Genomic DNA, 21,130 nt, shown 5'->3' with positions numbered 1-21,130 from the left:
TTTTTCATACTGTTCATGGGGTTCTCAAGGCAAGAATACTGAAGTGGTTTGTCATTCCCTTCTCCAGTGGACCAGATTTTGTCAGAACTCTCCACCATGACCCATCCGTCTTGGGTGGCCCTACGTGTCATGGCTCATAGTTTCATTGAGTTAGAGAAGGCTGTGGTCCATGTGATTAGATTAGTTAGTTTTCTCTGATTGTGGTTTTCAGTCTGTCTGCCGTCTGATGGAGAAGGATGAGAGGCTTATGGAAGCTTCCTGATGGGGGAGACTGACTGAGGGGGCCATGCTCAGTAAATCTTTAATCCAGTTTTCCATTGGTGGGTGGAGCTGTGTTCCCTCCCTGCTATTTACTTGGGGCCAAACTATGGTGCAGGTAATGAAGATAATGGTGACCTCCTTTGAGAGATCCCAGGCGTGTACTGCTGCACTTAGTGCCCCCAGCCCTGCAGCAGGCCACCACCGACCCATGCCTCCACCAGAGACTCCCAGACACCCACAGGCAAGTCTGGACAGTCTCCTGCGGGGTCACTGCTCTTTTCTCCTGGGTCCTGGTGCACAAGGTTCTGTTGTGCCCTCCAAGAGTCTATTTCCTAGTCCTGTGTAAGTTCTGGCAGCTCTGTGGTGGGGTTAATGGCTACCTCCTCCGAGAGGGCTTATGCTATACCCAAGTCTGCTGCACCCAGAGCCCCTCTTCCTGCGGCAGTCCACCGACGACCCATACCTCCTGTTGGAGGAGATGCTCAAACACAGTTCTGTCTCAGTCTCTGTTGCGTCCCTGGGCCCTGGTGCACACAAGGTTTGTTTGAGCCTCCTGAGCATCTCTGTAGGGAATGGGGTTTGATTCTAAACGCAGATTCGCCCCTCCTACCGTCTTGCTGGGCCTTCTCCTTTGCCCTTGGACATGGGGTATCTCATAGCCACTCCAGCACCTACCATCTTACTGTGATTTCTCTGACCTTGGACATGGACATGACTGAGTGACTGAACAACAACAGCTTTGCATATAAGTTAAATAAGCAGGGTGACAAAATACAGCCTTGACATACTCATTTCCCCATTGGAACCAGTCAGTTGTTCCATGTCTGGTTCTAACTGTTGTTCTTGACCTGCATGCACGTTTCTCAGGAGACTAAGGTGGTCTGGTATTCCCATCTCTTTAGGAATTTTCCATGGTTTGCTGTGATCCACATAGTCGAAGGCTTTAGCATAGTCAGTGAAGCAGAAGCAAATGTTTTTCTGGAATTCCTTTTTTCTATGATCCAGTGGATGTTAGCAATTAGATCCCTGGTTCCTCTGCCTTTTCTAAATTCAGCTTGTACAACTGAAAGTTCTTGGTTCACATAGTTTTCAAACCTAGCTTGGAGGATTTTTGAGCATTACATGCTAACATGTGAAATAAGCGCAATTGTGTTGTAGTTTGAACATTCTTTGGCATTGCCCTTCTTTGGTATCAGAATGAAACCTACCTTTTCCAGTCCCGTTGCCATTGTTGAACTTTCCATATTTGCTGTCCTATTGTGTGCAACACTTTAGCAGCAGCATCTTTTAAAATTTGAAATAGCTAAGCTGGAATTCTGTTACCTCTACTAGCTTAGTTCATAGTAGCACTTCTAAGGCCCACTTGACTTTACAATCCAGAATATCTGGCTCTAGATGAGTGACCACACCATCATGGCTATCCAGGTTATTAAGTCCTTTTTTGTATAGTTCTTCTGTGTGTTCTTGGCACCTCTTCTTAATCTCTTTTGCTTTTGTTAGGTCCTTGCCGTTTCTCTTTTATTGTGGCCATCTTTACATGAAATGTTCCCTTGGTATCTCCAATTTTCTTGAAGTGGTCTCTAGTGTTCCCCATTCTGTTGTTTTTCTTCTATTTCTTTGCATTGTTCACTTAAGAAGGTCTCCTTGTTATTCTCTGAAACTGTACATTCAGTTGTGTTTATCTTTCTCGTTTGCCTTTCACTTCTCTTTTCTTAGCTATTTATCATATAATTGGAATCATAACAGCATGTAGCATTTTCATATTGGTTTCTTTTACTTAGTAATATGTATTTAAGTTTCCTTTTTATTTTTTCATGGCTTGCTAGCTCATTTCCTTTTAGCACTGAATCACTTTCTGTTGTTTGGATGTCCCATAGTTTATCCATTCACCTACTAAAAGGACATCTTGATTACTTCCAATTTTGGCAATTATGAATAGGTAAGGTGAAGTCGCTCAGTCGTGTCTGAGGCTCTTTGCGGCCCCGTGGACTGTAGCCTACCAGGCTCCTCCGTCCATGGGCTTCTCCAGGCAAGAATACTGGAGTGGGTTGCCATTTCCTTCTCCAGGGGATCTTCCTGACCCAGGGATCGAACCCAGGTCTCCCATATTGGAGGCAGACGCTTTAACCTCTGAGCCACCAGGGAAGCCCCAATTATGAGTAAAGCTGGTATAAAGTCAGGTTTCTGTGTGGACATAAGTTTTCAACTCCTGTGAATAAATGTCAGAGTGAGCAATTGCTGGATCACATGTTACATGTATGTTTGTTTTTGTAAGAAACTGTCAAACTGTCTTCCAAAGAGGCTGTATGAGTTTTATTCACCAGCAGTGAATGAGAGATCCTGTGACTCCCCATCCTCGTCAGCATTTGGTGGTGTTGGTGTTCCTGATTTTGACCGTTGTGTCAGTAGTGTTGTCATACCTTGTTTTATTAATAATTTAACTTTCCCTGATGAATATAACATTCAGCATCTTTGCATATACTTATTTGCCATCTGTTTTATCTTCTTAAGTGTAGTTATCTGCTAAAGTCTTTGGCCCATTTTAATATGATGTTTTCTTATTTTGACTCTAAAGAGGGTTTTTTGGGTGTATTTTGGATAATCTTTTCTCAGTTATGTGTTCTGTAAATATTTTTCCCAGTCTGTGTTATCTTCTTATCCTTTTGACACTGTCTTTTGCAGAGCAGAAGTGTTTAATTGTATTAAAGGCTGACCTATCAATTATTTCTTTCATGGATCTTGCCTTTGGGGTTGTATTGAAAAAGCCATCACCATACTAAATAAACATCATCTAGGTTTCCTTCTATGTATTCTACTAGGAACTTTATTGTTCTGCATTTTACATTTAGGTTTGTGATTGATTTTGAGGTAATTTTGTGAAGAGAGTGTAAGGTTTGCATCTGATTCAACTTCTTGGCTGGTGGCTATCCAGTTCTGGCACCATTTGTTGAAGAGACTGTTTTCACTTCATTGTGTTGCCTTTGCTTCTTTGTCAAAGATCAGTTGACTGTATTTATGTGAGTATATTTCTTGTTTGTCTCTTCTGTTGCATTGATGTATTTGTCCATATTTTGCCAATATCACACTGTCTTGTTGCTGTTTACCACTTTTTTTTAAACTCTTCACTCCTTGCTGTATTTCTGAGTTATTACCTAGACTAGTTTCCCTGTGCCTGAAGAATATACCTTTTAGAATCCCATCGTTTGTGGACTGTAGATACTTTATCCTATGCAAGACCCTGAGCTTGTGCTTCTGTGGCTGTGAGTTACTTATTTTTCCATTTTGCCACCTGTGAATGTCCCTTCACTTTGCCTTTGGCTTCATATTAAAATCTTTTTGTTCCTATTTTATTCAGCATTTCTGTGTATTTGTTTAGGTCATAGATTTTACTTGTTAAAAACACATCTTTGTCAACACTGGATTATCACTCTTTTTAAGTTTTAGCCATTTTGGTAGGTGTGAGGTGAGATCTGAAATGTGGCTATAACTTGCATTTCCCCAATGACTAACAGTGTTGAGCCTCAATTTTTGTTCTTTAGTTACTTTTTTCATATCTCTAGTTTTATTCTGCTTCATGGTAGATTTTTATTACAAAATTATCTGAAATTTTGATTCTCATTTTTTGCTTTCTTCTCATAGTAGCTTCAGACGGATGTGGTATGCCTCATTCATCTGCCCCATGCTGCCTTTCTCTTTCTGGAGTGACTTTTTTCTGTGTTTAATCACCATGAAAGTCCTCATTCTGTTCTGTCCGTTCCTTCACGGGCTCAGTAGTCTCCAGCAGATCCTTTGTGCAGCTCGGACTTGAGCTGGGTCTGACGTATTTGAGTTTCACTCCTCATATCAAGTTACTTGATAAAGAAGGAGGCAAGACAGGTGAGAGGAACCACTCCTTCTAGTATTGAGTATGAATGTTTATAAATAAAATGGGAGATCCAGGTGAGGAGAAAGAGTGGGCAAAACTTCATTATTGTTAGTTTAACACTGATTTTGGATCCAGGTGTCCATGTAGAAATCTTGATAATTGAAAATAGAAGTTAGTTATACAACTACAAATGCCTTAAGGAAAAATATGCTAAACTGAGGAAAACACAGAGTCTGCATGTCTGTGTATATATTTTTAAAGAATGAAAAAATATTTTTTAGGGTAAGCCTTTAGCTCTCTGAAAAACCTGTCTTTGGACTCACTGTCAGAGTCACGGTGTGGGTGTTTCTGTATAAAGACCCATAATTAATTGAATGTTTGTATTTTCATCTAGATGTTTTCCACTCTTAGTGAATCAGTTACTTGTGTTTAGGAAATAGTGGAATTCTGAACATTTTCTCATCTAGGCATTTCTCTGTCTCTCTCTTTTGTGGCCACACCCTGCAGCATGCAGGATCTTAGTTACCTGACTAGGGATTAAACCCAGGCCCCCAGCAATGGGAACGTGGTGTTTTAACCACTGGAATGCCACAGAAGTCCCTTCATCCAGACATTTTTAAAAGGACTTTTTGGGTAGATGATAATCTTTTTAAGAATAATTTTGTAAGTATATCTATTTGGGGTCCTCATTTCAAACAGTTTAAAAAACCATTTCCTTATGAATAACCTGTTGCCTTTTGTAAATAATTTTTTAGCAAACATTGAGAAGAATGTGCTACCTTACCATCAAAGAAATGGCTACCATCTCTGAGGATGTCATAATTGTTACAAGCAGGTATGTGAATAGTTAAAACCTGGGATGGGATACTTACATATTTAGTGAAGTATTTCTTGTCCTTTTTCTATTAATTTTACATGTTGACTGTAAGAAAGCCAATAAGAATTTAAAAAAGAATATAATGTCAAAGAGCATTCTTTTCTAAAATGTGGTTGTCATCCTGTGAAAACCATCCCTGTCTGATAAAGCAAAAAAAGAAGTCATGAAGACTAATGCTAATAGATTGATTACATTTAGAATCATAATATGTTATTAAACAAAACTAAAAAGTAAATGATGCACTGAAATAAAATATTATTTAAAAATTTAAAATTTTATATTATAGTTGCTTTATGAAATAAAATATTACAAAAGACTAATATCTATAATATATAAAAACTCATATTTCAAAAGTTATCTCCATGTGATAATTAATAAAATAACTAATATAAAGAATCTAAATATCTCTAGTCATTCTCACTAGTAACCAAAAAATGTAAATTAAAAATTCAAGAATGAGTTACAATATTTTTTTGTGTTTTTAAATTCAAATTATTTAAACTAAAAAAAAAACAAACAAACCCCCAAAACCCAAGCCCCTCACCTATTTCACCCCTAGTCCCTGCCTCTGGCATCCACTAACCTGTTCTCTGTATCTATGACCTTGGTTTTATATATGTATATTTATTTACTTATTTAAATTCCACATATAAGAACTATTATATGGTATTTGTCTCTCTCTGTCTGATTTATTTCACTTAAGATAAGGCTCTCAGGGTCCATACATATTGTCACAAATGGCAGGATTTCATTCCTTTTAATGGCTGAATAATACTCCAGTGCACATACGTACCTCAATTTCTTTATCCATTCATCTATTGATGGATACTTAGCTTGTTTCCATATCTTGGCAATTGTAAGTAATGCTGCAGTGAGCATGGGAATGCATATATCTTTTTGAATTAGTGTTATTGTTTTCTTCAGATGAATACCCAGAAATAGAATTGCTATATGGTAGTTCTGTTTTCAGTTTTTTGAGGAATCTCCATACTGTTTTCCGTAATGGCTGTACCAGTTTACATTCCCACCAGCGGTACAGAGGGTTCTCTTTTCTGCATGTCCTCAATGCTTGCTATTTCTATGTTTTTGTTAATAACCATTCTAATAGGTGTGAGGTGATAATCTAATTGTGGTTTTGATTTACATCCTCCTGAGAACTGATGAAGTAGAGCATCTTTTCATGTACTTGTTGGCCATCTGTATGTCTTCTTTGGAAAAATGTCTGTTCATGTCTGCCCATTTTAAATCTTTTTTTGTTTTGCACTGAGTTTATGAGTTCTGTATAAATTTTGGAAAATTAAAGTATTTTTGCCGATCACATTGGCAAAAAAAAAATAAGTCAGTCAGTACTTGTAAGGGATATTGATTTTCTTGTAAACAGGAGGTAGAATAATGAATTGGTTCAGTTTTTCTAGAAAGCATTGTGGCAGCATTTGTTGAATGTTTAAAAGGGTTTATCCCTTTAATCCAGTAATTCCATATCCATGAAATTATCCTCAGAAAACAATCAGAGATAAATATTTTAATTTTTTGGATATATTTTTGAAACATGTTTAATGATATGGGAAACTCCTCAGTACAGTGCTGAATGAGAGTTGGATTTAAGTCTATATATTCCTTATGGTCTTAAAAATATTCTAAGTATATGTATAAAAATTTATGGCTGAAAATACAATGATTCATTACCAGTAAGTTACCTCTGGGTGTTTGGAATTGTGGCTATTTATATTCTTTAAACTTTTGATAATTTTCAAATTTTCTAGAATGAGAATGTGTAATTTAGAGTCCTAAGACATTTAACAGATGTTATGTAGAAAAATAGTTGTTAATAGTTATAGTTAATAGTTATTAATTACAACTCATTCAAGGGAATCTGATATTTGTATAGCAAAATAAATTTTGTAGGAGGAGACTTACGCTTAACCAGCAGTTGTGTGGAAGTTTCAATTAGTAAAGCTTTCAGCTGAAAAGAACAGAGAGCCAGATGTAAATAGTAACACATAAAATAGGCAGAGAAACTGGTGTTGCTTCAGTGGCTCAGCAGTGTCAGGGCTGACATGTCTTAAATTCTTTGGGACATCCTCACGTTATTGCAAAATAGATGCCTGAATTACTGGCAGTGCACCATTCAAGATGGGAGGGGTACCGGGAAGGGGGCCAGAGAGAGCCAGCACCATCTGCCTCTTTCATCAGGTATGCAAAAGCTTTTCCCAAGGCAATTTTTAGATTTCATTTGGCACAACTGTGTTATGACTAACGTTAGGAGGCCAGGAAAGTGAGTATTTAGCTTTTATAGCCCAAGGGGCAAGCTTGAGAGAAGGGATTGAAAATGGGTACTTAGTTAACTAAGATTAGTTAACTCACCACAAGTGGCACAAATAAAAAACAAAAACAAAAAAAAATCTTCACTGAGATTGCTAGTCTCCCTGAATAGTGGAAAAGTTAAAAATAGAGTATAAACTGTTGATTGAGGATTTTCGTTCCTTCCTGTAGCTGGTAGTACTTCCACCTGATTCCTGTTAGGCCACTTTGCATTGTGGTTTGCTTCTTGTTTGTTTGAAGTGATTAGTAGATGTTGTGGGCAGAATAATATACCTTCCACCTGCAAGGCCTCCCTGTCCTAATTCCTAGGACCCATCAGTATGGTCCGTGGCAAAGGGGAATTCCAGTTGCTAATCAGCAGATAGGGAGCGTATCCTGGGTTATCCACGTGGGCCCAATACAAGGCTAAGGGCCCTTACGTAGGAGAGGCGGAAGAAAAGCTTCAGTAAAGGGATGTGATGGTGGAAGCAGGGCCACAGAACTGCATTGTTTTCGTTGGATTTGGAGATGGAGGAAGGGGACCACAAACCAAGGAAATATGGGTAACCTTAGAAATTGGAAAAGGCAGGGAAATGGATGAACCCCGACAGCCCCCAGAAAGGAATGCCTTCTTGCTCATACCTTGATTTTAGCCCACTGAGGCCTGTGTTGGACCTCACCTTACAGAACTGCAAGGTAAAGAAATGAATGTTGTCTTAAGCCTCTTAAGTTTGTGATAATTTGTTACAGCAACAATTGAAAACTACTGGATTTTGCAGTGTATTAATGTATCAGATCAGTAGTTTGTACACTTTAAAGTTAGACAATGTTATATGTCACATTACATCTCAAAACTGGAAGAAAAAAAAACTAGTAAGAGCCTTTGGTACCTGAAAGTGGGGTGCTGCTGTAACAAATACCTAAGAATGTGGAAGTGGCTTTGTAATTGGGTAGTGAGCGGGTGCTGGCAGAGTTTGGGGAGCATGATAGAAAATTTCTGCACTGCCTTGAACAAACTGTTAGTAGAAATATGACCATTAATGCCTCTTCTAGACGAAGAAGGAAGTGAGCTACAGGATAGAGAAAATGTTTATCACGTATCATTGTGAACAGACTGTTGACAGAAATATGGACATTGAAGGTGCTGCTGGTGAGGGCTCAGGAGAAAATGAGGAAGAAGTTTCTATTACTAATAGAAACTGGAGGACGGGGATCCTTGTTACATTGTGGCAGGAAGCTTAGTCGCATTGTATCCTGTCCTAGGTGGAAAGTGGGGCTTGCAAACATGAATTTGGATATTTAACTGAGATTTCCAAGCAGAATTGAGGTGTGGCTTGATTTCTCTTTTTGTCATTTAGTAAAATTTGAGAGTACAGTAAAAATTGAGGAGAGACCTGTTAAACGTGAACCAGGAGATCTTGATAAATACCAAATTGTTATATTGTACACCTGAAACTAATATAATGTTGTATGATCAATTACACCTCAAAAACACAACAAAAATAAAGCAGGAGTTGCTGATTTTGGAAATTCTCAGCCTACGAAAATGGCAGAGGATGCTCAAATCAAGAGATGTGTGTTTGGAAAGCATTCTCTAGAGGAAAAAATCAGTTGTTATATAGCCTTTTGCTCAAACCTCAGATTAAGAGGTCAGTGTATTCACTCACACAAACCACTCTGAGAGATCAAGGGTGTGACTCATAGATTCCCTCAGCATCTAAACAGAAGCTGAAAATAGAGATGGGATTATCTAGGCAAGATCTGTGGAGGAACCTCTTGACTAGTGGAGTGAGTCTGTACAAATATGGTAGTCCCACAAGGTGCTTGAGAACCTTACACCAGCAGAAACACTGCCAGCATGGACTGAAAGGACCAGAGATGAAGCGAAAGAGGGCTCTCAGAGCCCCAAAATTCTGCAGGCAGGAGACAGGCTGGTAAGACTCCTCAGCTTTAAACACAGGCTGCCCCTTATAACAAGGAAGGATGACTCAGAGGGCAGAGCTGCAGGCCCATAGGGCAGAGCTGAGAGCCTAGTGAATTCTGCTTAGGGCTTGAACCCTCTTCTGTTTGCCTGGATGGGTTTCAGAATTGTCTGGGGCCAGTAACTCTTTTTTAGCTTTCCATTTTCTCTTTTTGAATAGGAATGTTTGTGTGTGTTCTGCTATGCCAGGTCCCATCTTTGTGTTTCAGAGCAGGGAACTTGTTTTAAAGTTTAGCATGTCCATGGGTAGATAGGAATTTTGCCTTAGGATAAATTATACCCTTTCTCACCCATCCCTTATGATTTTTGATAATAAGATTGGTGCTTTGAGTTGGGTGAGATTTAAATGAGATTTTGGACTTTGAGCTAATGCTGTAATGTGTTGATTTGGGGGAATCTTGGGATGGGGTGAATGTATTTTGCTTATGAGATGGATGCAGGCCTGCTGACATGATTTTAGCCCAGTGGGACCTAAGTTGAAATTCTAGCCCGTAGAACTAACTATAAGATACTGTACTTTTGTTATTTTAAGCCTCTAATTGTGGTCATTTGTTGTAGCAGGAATTTTGCAGTTATGTTAGCATGAATATTGAGAAGACCTGAAGGCATACACTTCATTAAAGAATATATATAAAGAGCCAGTAAGCACATGGCAGTGTTCTCAATATTATTAGTCATCAGGGAAATGAAGATTTAAACTTCAGTAAGCTATCTTTCACATTCACTAAAATGGTTAAACTAGCAAAGCCTGACAGTACTAAATCAACAACCCTACTCCAGTATCCAGTGTATGGAGCTGCTGAAGCTGTCACTCATTGCAGATGGGAATGTAGAATGGTACAGCAACCTCAGAAAAGATTTGGCAGTTTCTTATGAAGTTAAACATATGCCTACCCTGTGACCAGTGATTTTACTGCTAAGAAAATGAAAATCTTTGACCATAAAAAACGACTGTACAAGAATTTGATTGCAGCTTTGTGATAGCCCTAAACTAGAAACAACCCAAAGGTTCATCAGTAGGAGGATGGCTAAACAAATTGTGTTTTATTAGTATAGTGGATCACTACTCAGCAATAAAAAAGAACAGATTGCTGATTCAAGCAACAACACAGACATACTCCTAAAATAGTATGTTGGAACAAAAGACACACAAAAAGAATGCTTGGATGATTCTTTTTATATAAATTCAAAGACCAGCCAAAACTCAGCTGTGGTGATAGAAACCAGAAGTCTGGTAGATTGGAGGAAACTGACTAGATGTGGGAATGAGGGAACTTCCCAAGATGAAGGAAGTATACAGTATTTATTTTGGGTAGCGCTTACATGAGTGACTCCAAATGCCATCTAACCGAACACTTAAGCTGACATTTTAAAATTGTATATAAATTACAACTCATTTAAAGAAAAGAAAAACACAAGGAGATTTAGATAGTGGCTTAAGGATGGTCAAGTATATTGACAGTCTGGTCATACTGTTCTACCCCTGTCTGATGAGACTCACCAGTGAAAGTCTGCATCTGAAGATTGCTTTGAATTCTGGACTGACCCATCACTCACATGGCAAGTATCCTGGGGGAGTGGATATCAGTATGTGATTAGTTACATCCCTGCTGCTGCTGCTAAGTCACTTCAGTCGTGTCTGACTCTGTGCGACCCCATAGACGGCAGCCCACCAGGCTCCCCCGTCCCTGGGATTCTCCAGGCAAGAACACTGGAGTGGGTTGCCATTTCTTTCTCCGATGCATGAAAGTGAAAAGTGAAAGTGAAGTCGCTCAGCTGTGTCCGACTCTTTGCGACCCCATGGACTGCAGCCTACCGGGCTCCTCTGTCCATGGGATTTTCCAGGCAAGAGCGCTGGAGTGGGAAATTTCACAGTCTCAGTTTAGAGACCATGGTTTAGGAAGAAATAAGGGGGCTTAGGGGCTATGGGAATGACTGTCTGGCAGGCAGTTTTGATATCAGTTGTGGGAATAATGTGAGGATTTGGGCAAGAGGAAGACAGTACTTTAGTTTCTGAAGGAAGCAAGAAGCTAAGACCATCCACAGACTTGGTAAGAAATATTCAAGCCTGAAATAGCCTTTCAATTTGAATGGTGTTGCTTTCCCTGACATTATGTCTACCAGAACTTGGTGTAGAATAAGAAAAGAAGTGAGATACTATTCTAATTTGACTTAGCCATCACTCTAGTGAAACTTCTCTCTCAAAGATTTCTAGTAATCTCTTGATTGCAGAATCCCAAAAGCTGATTTTTCAGTCCATATTTTACTTGGCTGCTCTCTTAGCTTTAATATGGTTAAACACTCCATGAAGTTCTACCATCTTTGGCTTTCAGAACCATAGAACTGAATTTTCTTGCATCTGGGATTACTCCATTTTATTTTTTCCACAGAAGTGGCAGTTCTGTTCTTTTTCAGCTTACTGATTCAAATGCCAGTCTCTTCTGGAAAAAGCTCCCCTAGACACACCCAGAAGTAATGTTTTACCAGTTATCTGGGCATCCCTTAACTCGGTGAAGTTGACACAGAAAATTAACTGTGTCAGTGGGTTTAATGGGTGTTGTGAAACCTTTCTATATGCTGCTTTTCTTCCCTCTCTCCTGCCCAGTTGACATGCAGACTACCCAGTTTATTTGGATTCTTATTCTCTATTAAATACTTATTCTCTGTTAAAATGAAATTGTGGAAGACTTTTGAGAGAAAATGATGAAAATGATGCCAAGTCATAAAATTCCCTTCTCTTGCTTAATGAACACCAGCAAGTAAAAGGGAGGGTCAGGGACTTCTAATTCTAGCCAAGATGAAGAAATGCCACGACAATTCATCTATTCCAATAATTACAACAAAAACCTCTGGACAGAGATATAGAAAGGTATACAGGTATACCTGAGGCCTTTGAATAATAACAGTGAATTAGATCATGGCATCCAGTCCCATCACTTCATGGCAAATGGATGGGGAAACAGTGGAAACAGAGACTTTATTGTTTTGGGCTCCAAAATCACTGCAGATGGTGACTGCAGCCATGAAATTAAAAGACACTTGCTCATTGGAAGAAAAGCTATGACCAACCTAGACAGCACATTAAAAAGCAGAGACATTACTTTGCCAACAAAGGTCTGTCTAGTCAAATCTATGGTTTTTCTAGTAGTCATGTATAGATGTGAGTTGGACCGTAAAGAAGGCTGAGCACCGAAGAATTGCTGCTTTTGAACTGTGGTGTTGAAAAAGACTCTTGAGAGTCCTTTGGACTGCAAGGAGATCATACCAGTCCATCCTAAAGGAAATTAGTCCTGAATATTCATTGGAAAGACTGATGCTGAAACTCCAATACTTTGGCCATCTGATGCAAAGAACTGACTCACTGGGAAAGACCCTGATGCTGGGAAAGGTTGAGGGCAGGAGGAGAAGGGGACAATAGATCATTGAGATGGTTGGATGGCATCACCAACTTGATGGACATGAGTTTGAGCAAGCTCCAGGAGTTGGTGATGGACAGGGAAGCCTGGTGTGCTGCAGTCCATGGGGTTGCAAAGAATCAGACATGAATGAGCATCTGAACTGAATGAATAACAGTATGGTGAATTTCATGATTATTTTGGACTGAGAACGAACTAATCCAAGAACTGTATGGTGGGAGGAGTCAACAAAGACTGAAGCCTGTCTCAATCCTGAGTACGGGTTAAAGACAACACCTCTGCAAGCTGGAAAGATGGGGGGAGAATCCTTGTTTGTTCTTGTTTTTCTCTTTACTTTCTGGTCTTGCTTGAGGCCAGCCCTAGTTCTGGAACATTACTGTGATGTGACAGAAATATTTCAGACACCTGAAAGCCTGAGATGTGCCATTTAAAACCACAGTGAGACACCACTATACATCTTTGAATCAACTGAAAATTAAATAGACTCACTTTACCAAATGTTACCAAGAATGGAGAGGAGTTGGATTTCCCATATGCTTCTGGTAGGAGTCAGTACCATAGACAAAGAGACCAGTGGAAACTAGCACTATGGCTAGTAAAGCGTCACCTCGGCTGTACTGATCTACATTTTTTGGACTTCTCTGGTACAAATAGAAAGTGCAGAATTAGACCCAAGTACATGTGAAAATTTAGTATATGATGAAGGTGGCATGTCTAATCACTAGGGTAAATATGTACTTTTTTTTTTCTATTTATTTTTCTTTATTGTATTGGTTTTGCCATACATTGACTTGAGTCTGCCATGAGTGTACATGTGTTCCCCTTCCTGAACCCCCTCCTACCTCCCTCCCCATCCCATCCCTCTGGGTCATTCCAGTGCACTAGCCCCAAGCACCCTGTATCACACGTCGAACCTGTTGGCGATTCGTTTCACATATGATAATTCACATGTTTCAATGCCATTCTCCCATATCATCCCGCCCTTGCCCTCTCCCACAGAGTCCAAAAGACTGTACTATACATCTGTGTCTCTTTTGCTGTCTCACATACAGGGTTATTGTTACCATCTTTCCAAATTCCATATATATGCTTTAGTATACTGTATTGGTGTTTTTCTTTCTGGCTTACTTCACTCTGTATAATAGGCTCCAGTTTCAAACTTGTACTTAAAAAAAAGTAATTTATTTGACTGTGCCGGGTCTTAGCTGTGGCATGCAGGATCTTTTTTTTTTTTTTTTTTCTGTAATGTATTTTTTAATTGAAGTACAATTGCTTTACAGTGTTGTTAGTTCCTGCTATACAACAGTGTAAATCAACTGTAAGTATACATATATCCTCTTCCTCCTGAGCCTCCTCCCCACCCCCCTCTCATTCCACCCTCTGCGCCATCAGAGCATGGAGCTGAGCTCCCTGTGCTCTGCAGCATCTTCCCATGAGCTATTTCTTCCGCACATGGCAGTGTGTATGTGTCCATGCTGCTTTTCCAGCCTGTCCCACCCTTTCTTTCACCTGCTGTGGACACAAGTCCATTCTCTACATCTGTATCTCTATTCCTGCCCTACAGATAGGTTCGTCAGTACCATTTTTCTAGATTTCATATATTTGTGTTAATTTACGATATTTTTCTCCTTCCAGCTTAACATGTACATTTTTATACACGATGCTGGGACAACTGAGTAGCCACTTATAAAAAGATAAAATTTGATCTGTATTTCACAACATATTAATAAGTCAACTCTGAAAAGATAAGGAATATAAATTTTAAAAGATGAAGCTATATAAGTACTAGAGGAAAACCTTGCTGTAGGGAAAAGGTTTGTAATTATCACTAAAATCCAGAGGCAATGAAAGAAAGGGTTGATACATTTGACTACATAATTTTTTTTTAAATTGCATGACCCAAACACCATAAAATAGAGAATAAACTAGAGATTTGCAGTAGGTGCAAATTGTGGTATAAACAGTTATTCTTGATTTATTGTCATGGTATCCTGCATGACATTGCCACTCATTTTATGGCAAAAATGGAGTGACAATGGGTTCATGACTAGGAGGGAGGTCAGTAGTTTCACTACATTGTGTGTCTCCTAGAAGGAGACAGTCGGATGCCATGATGACCGGGCTTGTTGAATACTCAGCTGAAGTAGTAGGTTGGAGGTAGGACCCCGTGAGGTTGGGAATTCTCCAAGATGCCATATATGCACTGAATCAGTTGCCAGTGTATGGTACTGTCGCCAGTAAATAGACCAGGTGGGTCCAGAAATCCATGGTTAGAAATAGGACTGGCCTCTCTCCCTTACTCCCAGTGACCCACTTGGAGAATTTATTCTTCCAGTTCTCACCCTAAGTATGGATTAGAGGTCCCAGTTCCTAGGGGACAATGTTTTCAAGGGATGAAAAAAGGGAAGCACTTAACCCATTGATCCCTGGTTCCCATTGGTTATGGATTATCTCCAGCTCACAATTGTCCCACACTTCTGGATGCTACATGTCTGAGTAACAGGTTGGCAAACCTAAAGCATCACACACTCCAGAGTCAGAACAGCCCTGGAGCAGCAAGTGAGCCAGTTAAACATTCGAAATGACGACTATTACTGGGTCACTTTGCGTTCTTCATGCCTAGTGGACCAGCGGGCGATGGAAGGCGCTGATACACTCATAGAGGTAATTGACCTTGATTCCTCCCAGGATCTAGGCTTGTTCATATACAGGTGACAGAGAGGACTGTATCCAGAATTCAGAGTACTCACTCAAGTATATTTTGGTGCATTCATGCATGGGAAAATGATGATTAGAGAACAGCCAGTGGTCCAACCAGGGTAAAACCAACAAAAGGTGTGGATCCCTTGGGATAAAGGTTTCAGTCATCTACCAGAGGCATAACCGAGATAAGATGAAGTGCTGGCCAAGAGTGAGGGAAATACAGAATGGATGGTTATATGAAGGAGATGATGAGTATCAGTTATGGCTTTGAAATGAGCTGTAGCAGCAAGGATTGTACCATGTTCTACTCATGCTTCCTGTCTCTTGAAGAAACAGTGAATGGTACCATCCTGAAGACTCAGTGATAGATTAGATTCAATGGAAGACATGTTCAAATGTGAGGGGTACAAAGGATGAGCCATACTGGGTGCCACTTTCAAGCCACCTCACATTTCTTCAGCCTCATCTTTGGTTCTAGTCATGGCTGTGGTCAGCATTTCCGTGAGGGTCCAGCTTACTTGCAATAGTGCCTCACTTGAAGCATGTGGTGAATGTTTTGCTTTCTGCCCTGAGATTTCTTGTACGTACTCTGAACTCATATGTGTGAGTTAACATGTGAATGTTAAGAGAACGGGGAGTTAACTCTCTGGGGTTAACTCTTTACCAGGGGCGAAGAGCTTGTGGATAAATTCTTTCTTTTTCATTCCTTGAATGTGTGGTTGCTGAGATTTCATTAGGTTCCTCAGTAGGTTGCTTATTAAATAACCAGTTGCTTGTGGCAGTGATTCACTAGAGAAAACTTGTCTGGGTTGATTTTCCCTCCTCCTTTGTTTACTTCCTTATCTTTTACTTCTCTCTCAGAACGCATTCCCAATAAACTATCTGTAGGTAAGCCTTTACTGTCAGGGCAGCCTAAGCTAAACAGAAGTTCAGAGCAGCTGTTGCCAAACTGTGGCCAGTGGCCAAAGCTGTTGTGCCATTTTGTAAGTAAAGTTTTTTTGAAACGTAGCCATGCCTTTTAAAAATTATTTATTTATTTATTTTATTTTACAATATTGTATTAGTTTTGCCATACATTGACTTGAATCTGCCATGAGTGTACACGTGTTCCCCATCCTGAACCCCACTCCCACCTCCCTCCCCATTCCATCCCTCTGGGTCATCCCAGTGCACCAGCCCCGAGCACTCTGTATCATGCATCAAACCTGGACTTGCAATTCGTTTCACATATTTCACACGTTTCAATGCCATTCTCCCAAATCATCCCGCCCTTGCCCTCTCCCACAGAGTCCAAAATACTGTACTGTACATCTGTGTCTCTTTTGCTGTCTCGCATACAGGGTTATTGTTACCATCTTTCTAAATTCCATATATATGTGTTAGTATACTGTATAGGTGTTTTTCTTTCTGGCTTACTTCACTCTGTATAATAGGCTCCAGTTTCATTCACCTCATTAGAACTGATTCAAATGTTTTCTTTTTAATGGCTGGGTAATACTCCATTGTATATATGTACCACAGCTTTCTTGTTCATTCATCTGCTGATGGACATCTAGGTTGCTTCCGTGTCCTGGCTATTATAAACAGTGCTTCAGTGAACACTGGGGTATACGTGTCTCTTTCAATTCTGGTTTCCTCGGTGTATATGCCCAGCAGTGGGATTGCTGGGTCATATGGCAGTTCTAATCCAGTTTTTTAAGGAATCTCCACACTGTTCTCCATAGTGGCTGTACTAGTTTGCATTCCCACCAACAGTGTCAGAGGGGTCCCTTTTCTCCACACCCTTTCCAGCATTTATTGCTTGTAGACTTTTGGATCGCAGCCATTCTGACTGGCGTGAAATGGTACCTCATTGTGGTTTTGATTTGCATTTCTCTGATAATGAGTGATGTTGAGCATCTTTTCATGTGTTTGTTAACTGTCTGTGTGTCTTCTTTGGAGAAATGTCTTTGGCCCACTTTTTGATAGGGTCTTTTATTTTTCTGGAATTGAGCTGCAGGAGTGGCTTGTATATTTTTGAGATTAATTCTTTGTCTGTTGCTTCATTTGGTATTATTTTCTCCCATTCTGAAGGCTGTCTTTTCACCTTGCTTATAGTTTCCTTTGTTGTGCAGAGCTTTTAATTTTAATTAGGTCCCATTTGTTCATTTTTGCTTTTATTTCCAATATTCTGGGAGGTGGGTCATAGAGGATCCTGCTGTGGTTCATGTCGGAGAGTGTTTTGCCTGTTTTCCTCTAGGAGTTTAATAGTTTCTGGTCCTACGTTTAGATCTTTAATCCGTTTTGAGTTTATTTTTGTGTATGGTGTTAGAAAGTGTTCTAGTTTCATTCTTTTACATTCCTTTTTGTTTATACATTATTATGACTACTTCTGTGCTATCAATAGGCAAAGGAGAGAAGCCTTAGAAGAACTAATCCTGCCAGACCTCAGTTTTTATCTAATTGGAAAAATGCAAATATTTGTGAAAAAGACTGGTCGATAAATTATTTGTATCCAAACAATGGAAATCTGTGCTGCCATTAAAAAGGTTTTAGATGTACATTTATATATTTTTAAAAACATAAATATCTAAAATTTTAAAAAATCTGCCTGTATGGAAAGATTCTCAGATTATATCCTTAAGTATAATTGAAGGTACCAGAGGAGTGGATATCCATTGGCGTGCATTTTAATAAACCCCTGTGCTTGTAAATATGTATTTTAAGAACTTCCTTAAGAAAACATAAGTGACTATTCACAATGACTGTTTCTGGTTGAGTGGCACTACAGGCTAGGGTGTATGAAGACAGACTTAGACTTTATGTTTTATACCTTTCTGAATATATTGAGAATGGATTGTTACATGAGTAAAATACTTTAATAATTGAAAAATGAAAGAACCTGAAGGACTGTCAGTTATTCAGCCTTTCTCCTCTTGGTGCCCTGATGAAGTGAGTTGGAGGCCATTTTGGATTATGTGAGGGGAACTGAGTGAGAGAGGAGGTGGAGAGTCAATTTGAGGGTAATATAAATACATAGAAGACAGGAGAAGGAAAGACAAAAGAGTGAATAATCTAAAGATTAAAAACCTTTTAAAATTAGGGACATGAAGTTTCGTACCTCAGTCCACACTCCCCTGCCTGCTTTTGCAGCTCCATAGAAGGGTCTGAAATCAATGACAGTTGTCAATTTAGAAAGCCATTCCTGAGAAAGAGACATCTTGAAGTAATCATTTTAGTCAATTTCTTTCTTTTCTTTAAAAAAGTTTTTTTAAACTTTGATAAGTCTTCCTCCGTAACTCAGCCAGGAAAGAATCTGCCTACAGTGCAGGAGACACAGGGATAAGTGGGCTTGATCCCTGGGTCTGGAAGATTCCCTGGAGGGGAGGACGTGTCAACCCACTCCAGTATTCTTGCCTGGAGAATCCCATGGACAGAAGAGCTTGGAGGGCTACAGTCCATGGAGATGGAAAAAACTGGACATGACTGAGCAACTAAGCCTGCACACAGTCACATAATATAAAGCATGCTATTTTACCCATACTTAACCGTACAGTTCAGTGGCACGGAATACATTCACATTGTTGTGCAACTCTCATCCATCTCCCAAATTTTTCACCTTCCTGAACTACAACTCTGTCCCCATTAAACTCTAACTCCCCATTTCCCCTCTCCACCCCCACCTCCAGCCCCTGGCATATACCAGTGTATTTTTGGACTCTATGAATTTGACTCAGTAAATCTTTAATCCAGTTTTCTGTTGATGGGTGGAGCTATGTTCCCTCCCTGCTATTTACCTGGGTCCAAAATATGGTGGAGGTAATGAAGATAATGGTGACCTCCCTCAAAAGATCCCATGCATGTACAGCTATACTCAGTGCCCCCAACTATGCAGCAGGCCACCATGACCCACGCCTCTGCCAGAGACTCCCAGACACCCACAGGCAAGTCCGGGACAGTCTCTTGTGGGGTCACAGCCTTGTCTAACTCAGTGAAACTATGAGCCATGCCATGTAGGGCCACCCAAGACGGATGGGTCATGGTGGAGAGTTCTGACAAACTGTGGTCCACTGGAGAAGGGAATGACAAACCACTTCAGTATTCTTGCCTTGAGAACCCCAGGAACAGTATGAAAAGGCAAAATGATAGGATACTGATAGATGAACTCCCCAGGTCGGTAGGTGCCCAATATGCTACTGGAGATCAGTGGAGAAACAGCTCCAGAAAGAACAAAGAGATGGAGCCAAAGCAAAAGCAACACCCAGTTGTGGATGTGACTGGTGATAGAAGCAAGGTCCGATGCTGTAAAGAGCAATATTGCATAGGAACCCGGAATGTTAGGTCCATGAATCAAGGCAAATTGGAAATGATTAAACAGGAGATGGTAAGTGTGAAGAGATGGCTGTGGTCCATGTGATTAGATTGGTTAGTTTTCTGTGATTGTGGTTTTCAGACTGCCCTCTGATGGAGAAAGATAAGAGGCTTATGGAAGCTTCCGATGGGGTAGACTCACTGAGGGGGAAGCTGGGTCTTGTTCTCATTCTAGTTATCTCATATAATTGGAATCAAACAATATTTGTCTGTACCTAATATATATTGAAATGCATTTGTAAGGTTACTTTAACAAATGTCCTAACAACAAATGTCCTACAAACAAATGTCCTACAATAAAGAAGATTGTACCATCTTTATTTTTCCCTGTGCTATACAGTAGGTTCTCATTAGTTACTGTTTTATACATAGTAGCGACTTAGCAGCAGCAGCAGTGTGTATATGTCAATCCCAAGTTTTCAGTTTATTCCCACAGTTTACCCCCCCTTGGTGTCCATATGTATGTTCTTTACATCTGTGTCTCTGTTTCTGCTTTGCAAACAGGTTCATCTGTACTATTTTTCTAGATTCCACATATATGCATTAATATGCAATATTTGTTTTTCTCTTTCTGGCTTCTCTCTGTATGACAGTCTCTAGGTCTATCCATGTCTCTGCAGTCTCGTTCCTTTTTATGGCTGAGTAATGTTCCATTGTATATATGTATCATGTCTTCCCTGGGACTTCCCTGGTGGCTCAGATGGTAAAGCGTCTGCCTGCAATGCAGGAGACCAGGGTTCAATCCCTGGGTTGGGAAGATCCTCTGGAGAAGGAAATGACAACCCACTCCAGTACTCTTGCCTGGAAAATCCCAAGGATGGAGTAGCCTGGCAGGCTACAGTCCATGGGGTTGCAAAGACTCGGACACGTCTGAGCGACTTCACTTCACATCATATCTTCTTTATTCATTCCTCTGTTGATGGCCATCTAGGTTGCTTCAGTGTCCTGGCTATTGTAAATAGTGCTGCAGTGAGCATTGGGGTACATGTATCTTTTTGAGTTATGATCTTCTCTCAGTATATGCCCAACAGGGGATTGCTAGGTCATATGGTAGATCTATTTTTAGTTTTTTAAGGAACCTCCTTAGGCTTCCCTGGTGGCTCAGATGCTAGAGAGTCCATCTGCAATGCAGGAGACCCAGGTTCAGTCCCTGAGTTGGGAAGATCCCCTGGAAAAGGGAATGGCAACTCACTCCAGTAAGCTTGCCTGGAGAATCCCGTGGACAGAGGAGTCTGGCGGGCTACAGTCCATGGGATTGTCAAGAGGTGGACACAACTGAGCAACTAACACTTTCACAGAACCTCTATACTGTTCTCTATAGTGACTCTATCAATTTACATTCCCACCAGCAGTGTAAGAGAGTCCTTTTCTCCATA

General features: G+C 40.1%; 1 protein-coding gene across 5 annotated transcripts in view; it reads left to right on the top strand.

The window, feature by feature from the left end:
- The window catches only part of COPG2 (COPI coat complex subunit gamma 2), a 170,855-nt gene that overhangs the window by 18,249 nt on the left and 131,476 nt on the right, over nucleotides 1–21,130 (top strand). Inside the window, exons 1-2 of one of the 5 annotated variants that reach the window (XM_069588387.1) lie at nucleotides 9,090–9,238; nucleotides 10,781–10,845. Coding sequence is in view for 1 of the 5 variants with exons in the window: in XM_069588386.1 (XP_069444487.1) it covers nucleotides 4,882–4,961 (80 nt within the window). In the remaining 4 variants the exon portion in view is untranslated. Of the gene's footprint in view, nucleotides 1–4,881; nucleotides 4,962–9,089; nucleotides 9,239–9,843; nucleotides 10,846–21,130 lie in introns of those variants that run through there. The other 4 variants (XM_069588388.1, XM_069588390.1, XM_069588391.1 and 1 more) reach the window with 4 other exon arrangements.

Source organism: Ovis canadensis, chromosome 4, assembly GCF_042477335.2.
Source record: "Ovis canadensis isolate MfBH-ARS-UI-01 breed Bighorn chromosome 4, ARS-UI_OviCan_v2, whole genome shotgun sequence".
NCBI lineage: Eukaryota > Metazoa > Chordata > Mammalia > Artiodactyla > Bovidae > Ovis > Ovis canadensis.
Note: the sequence above shows the minus strand (reverse complement) of the source record. Positions and strands in the feature narration are given on the sequence as shown.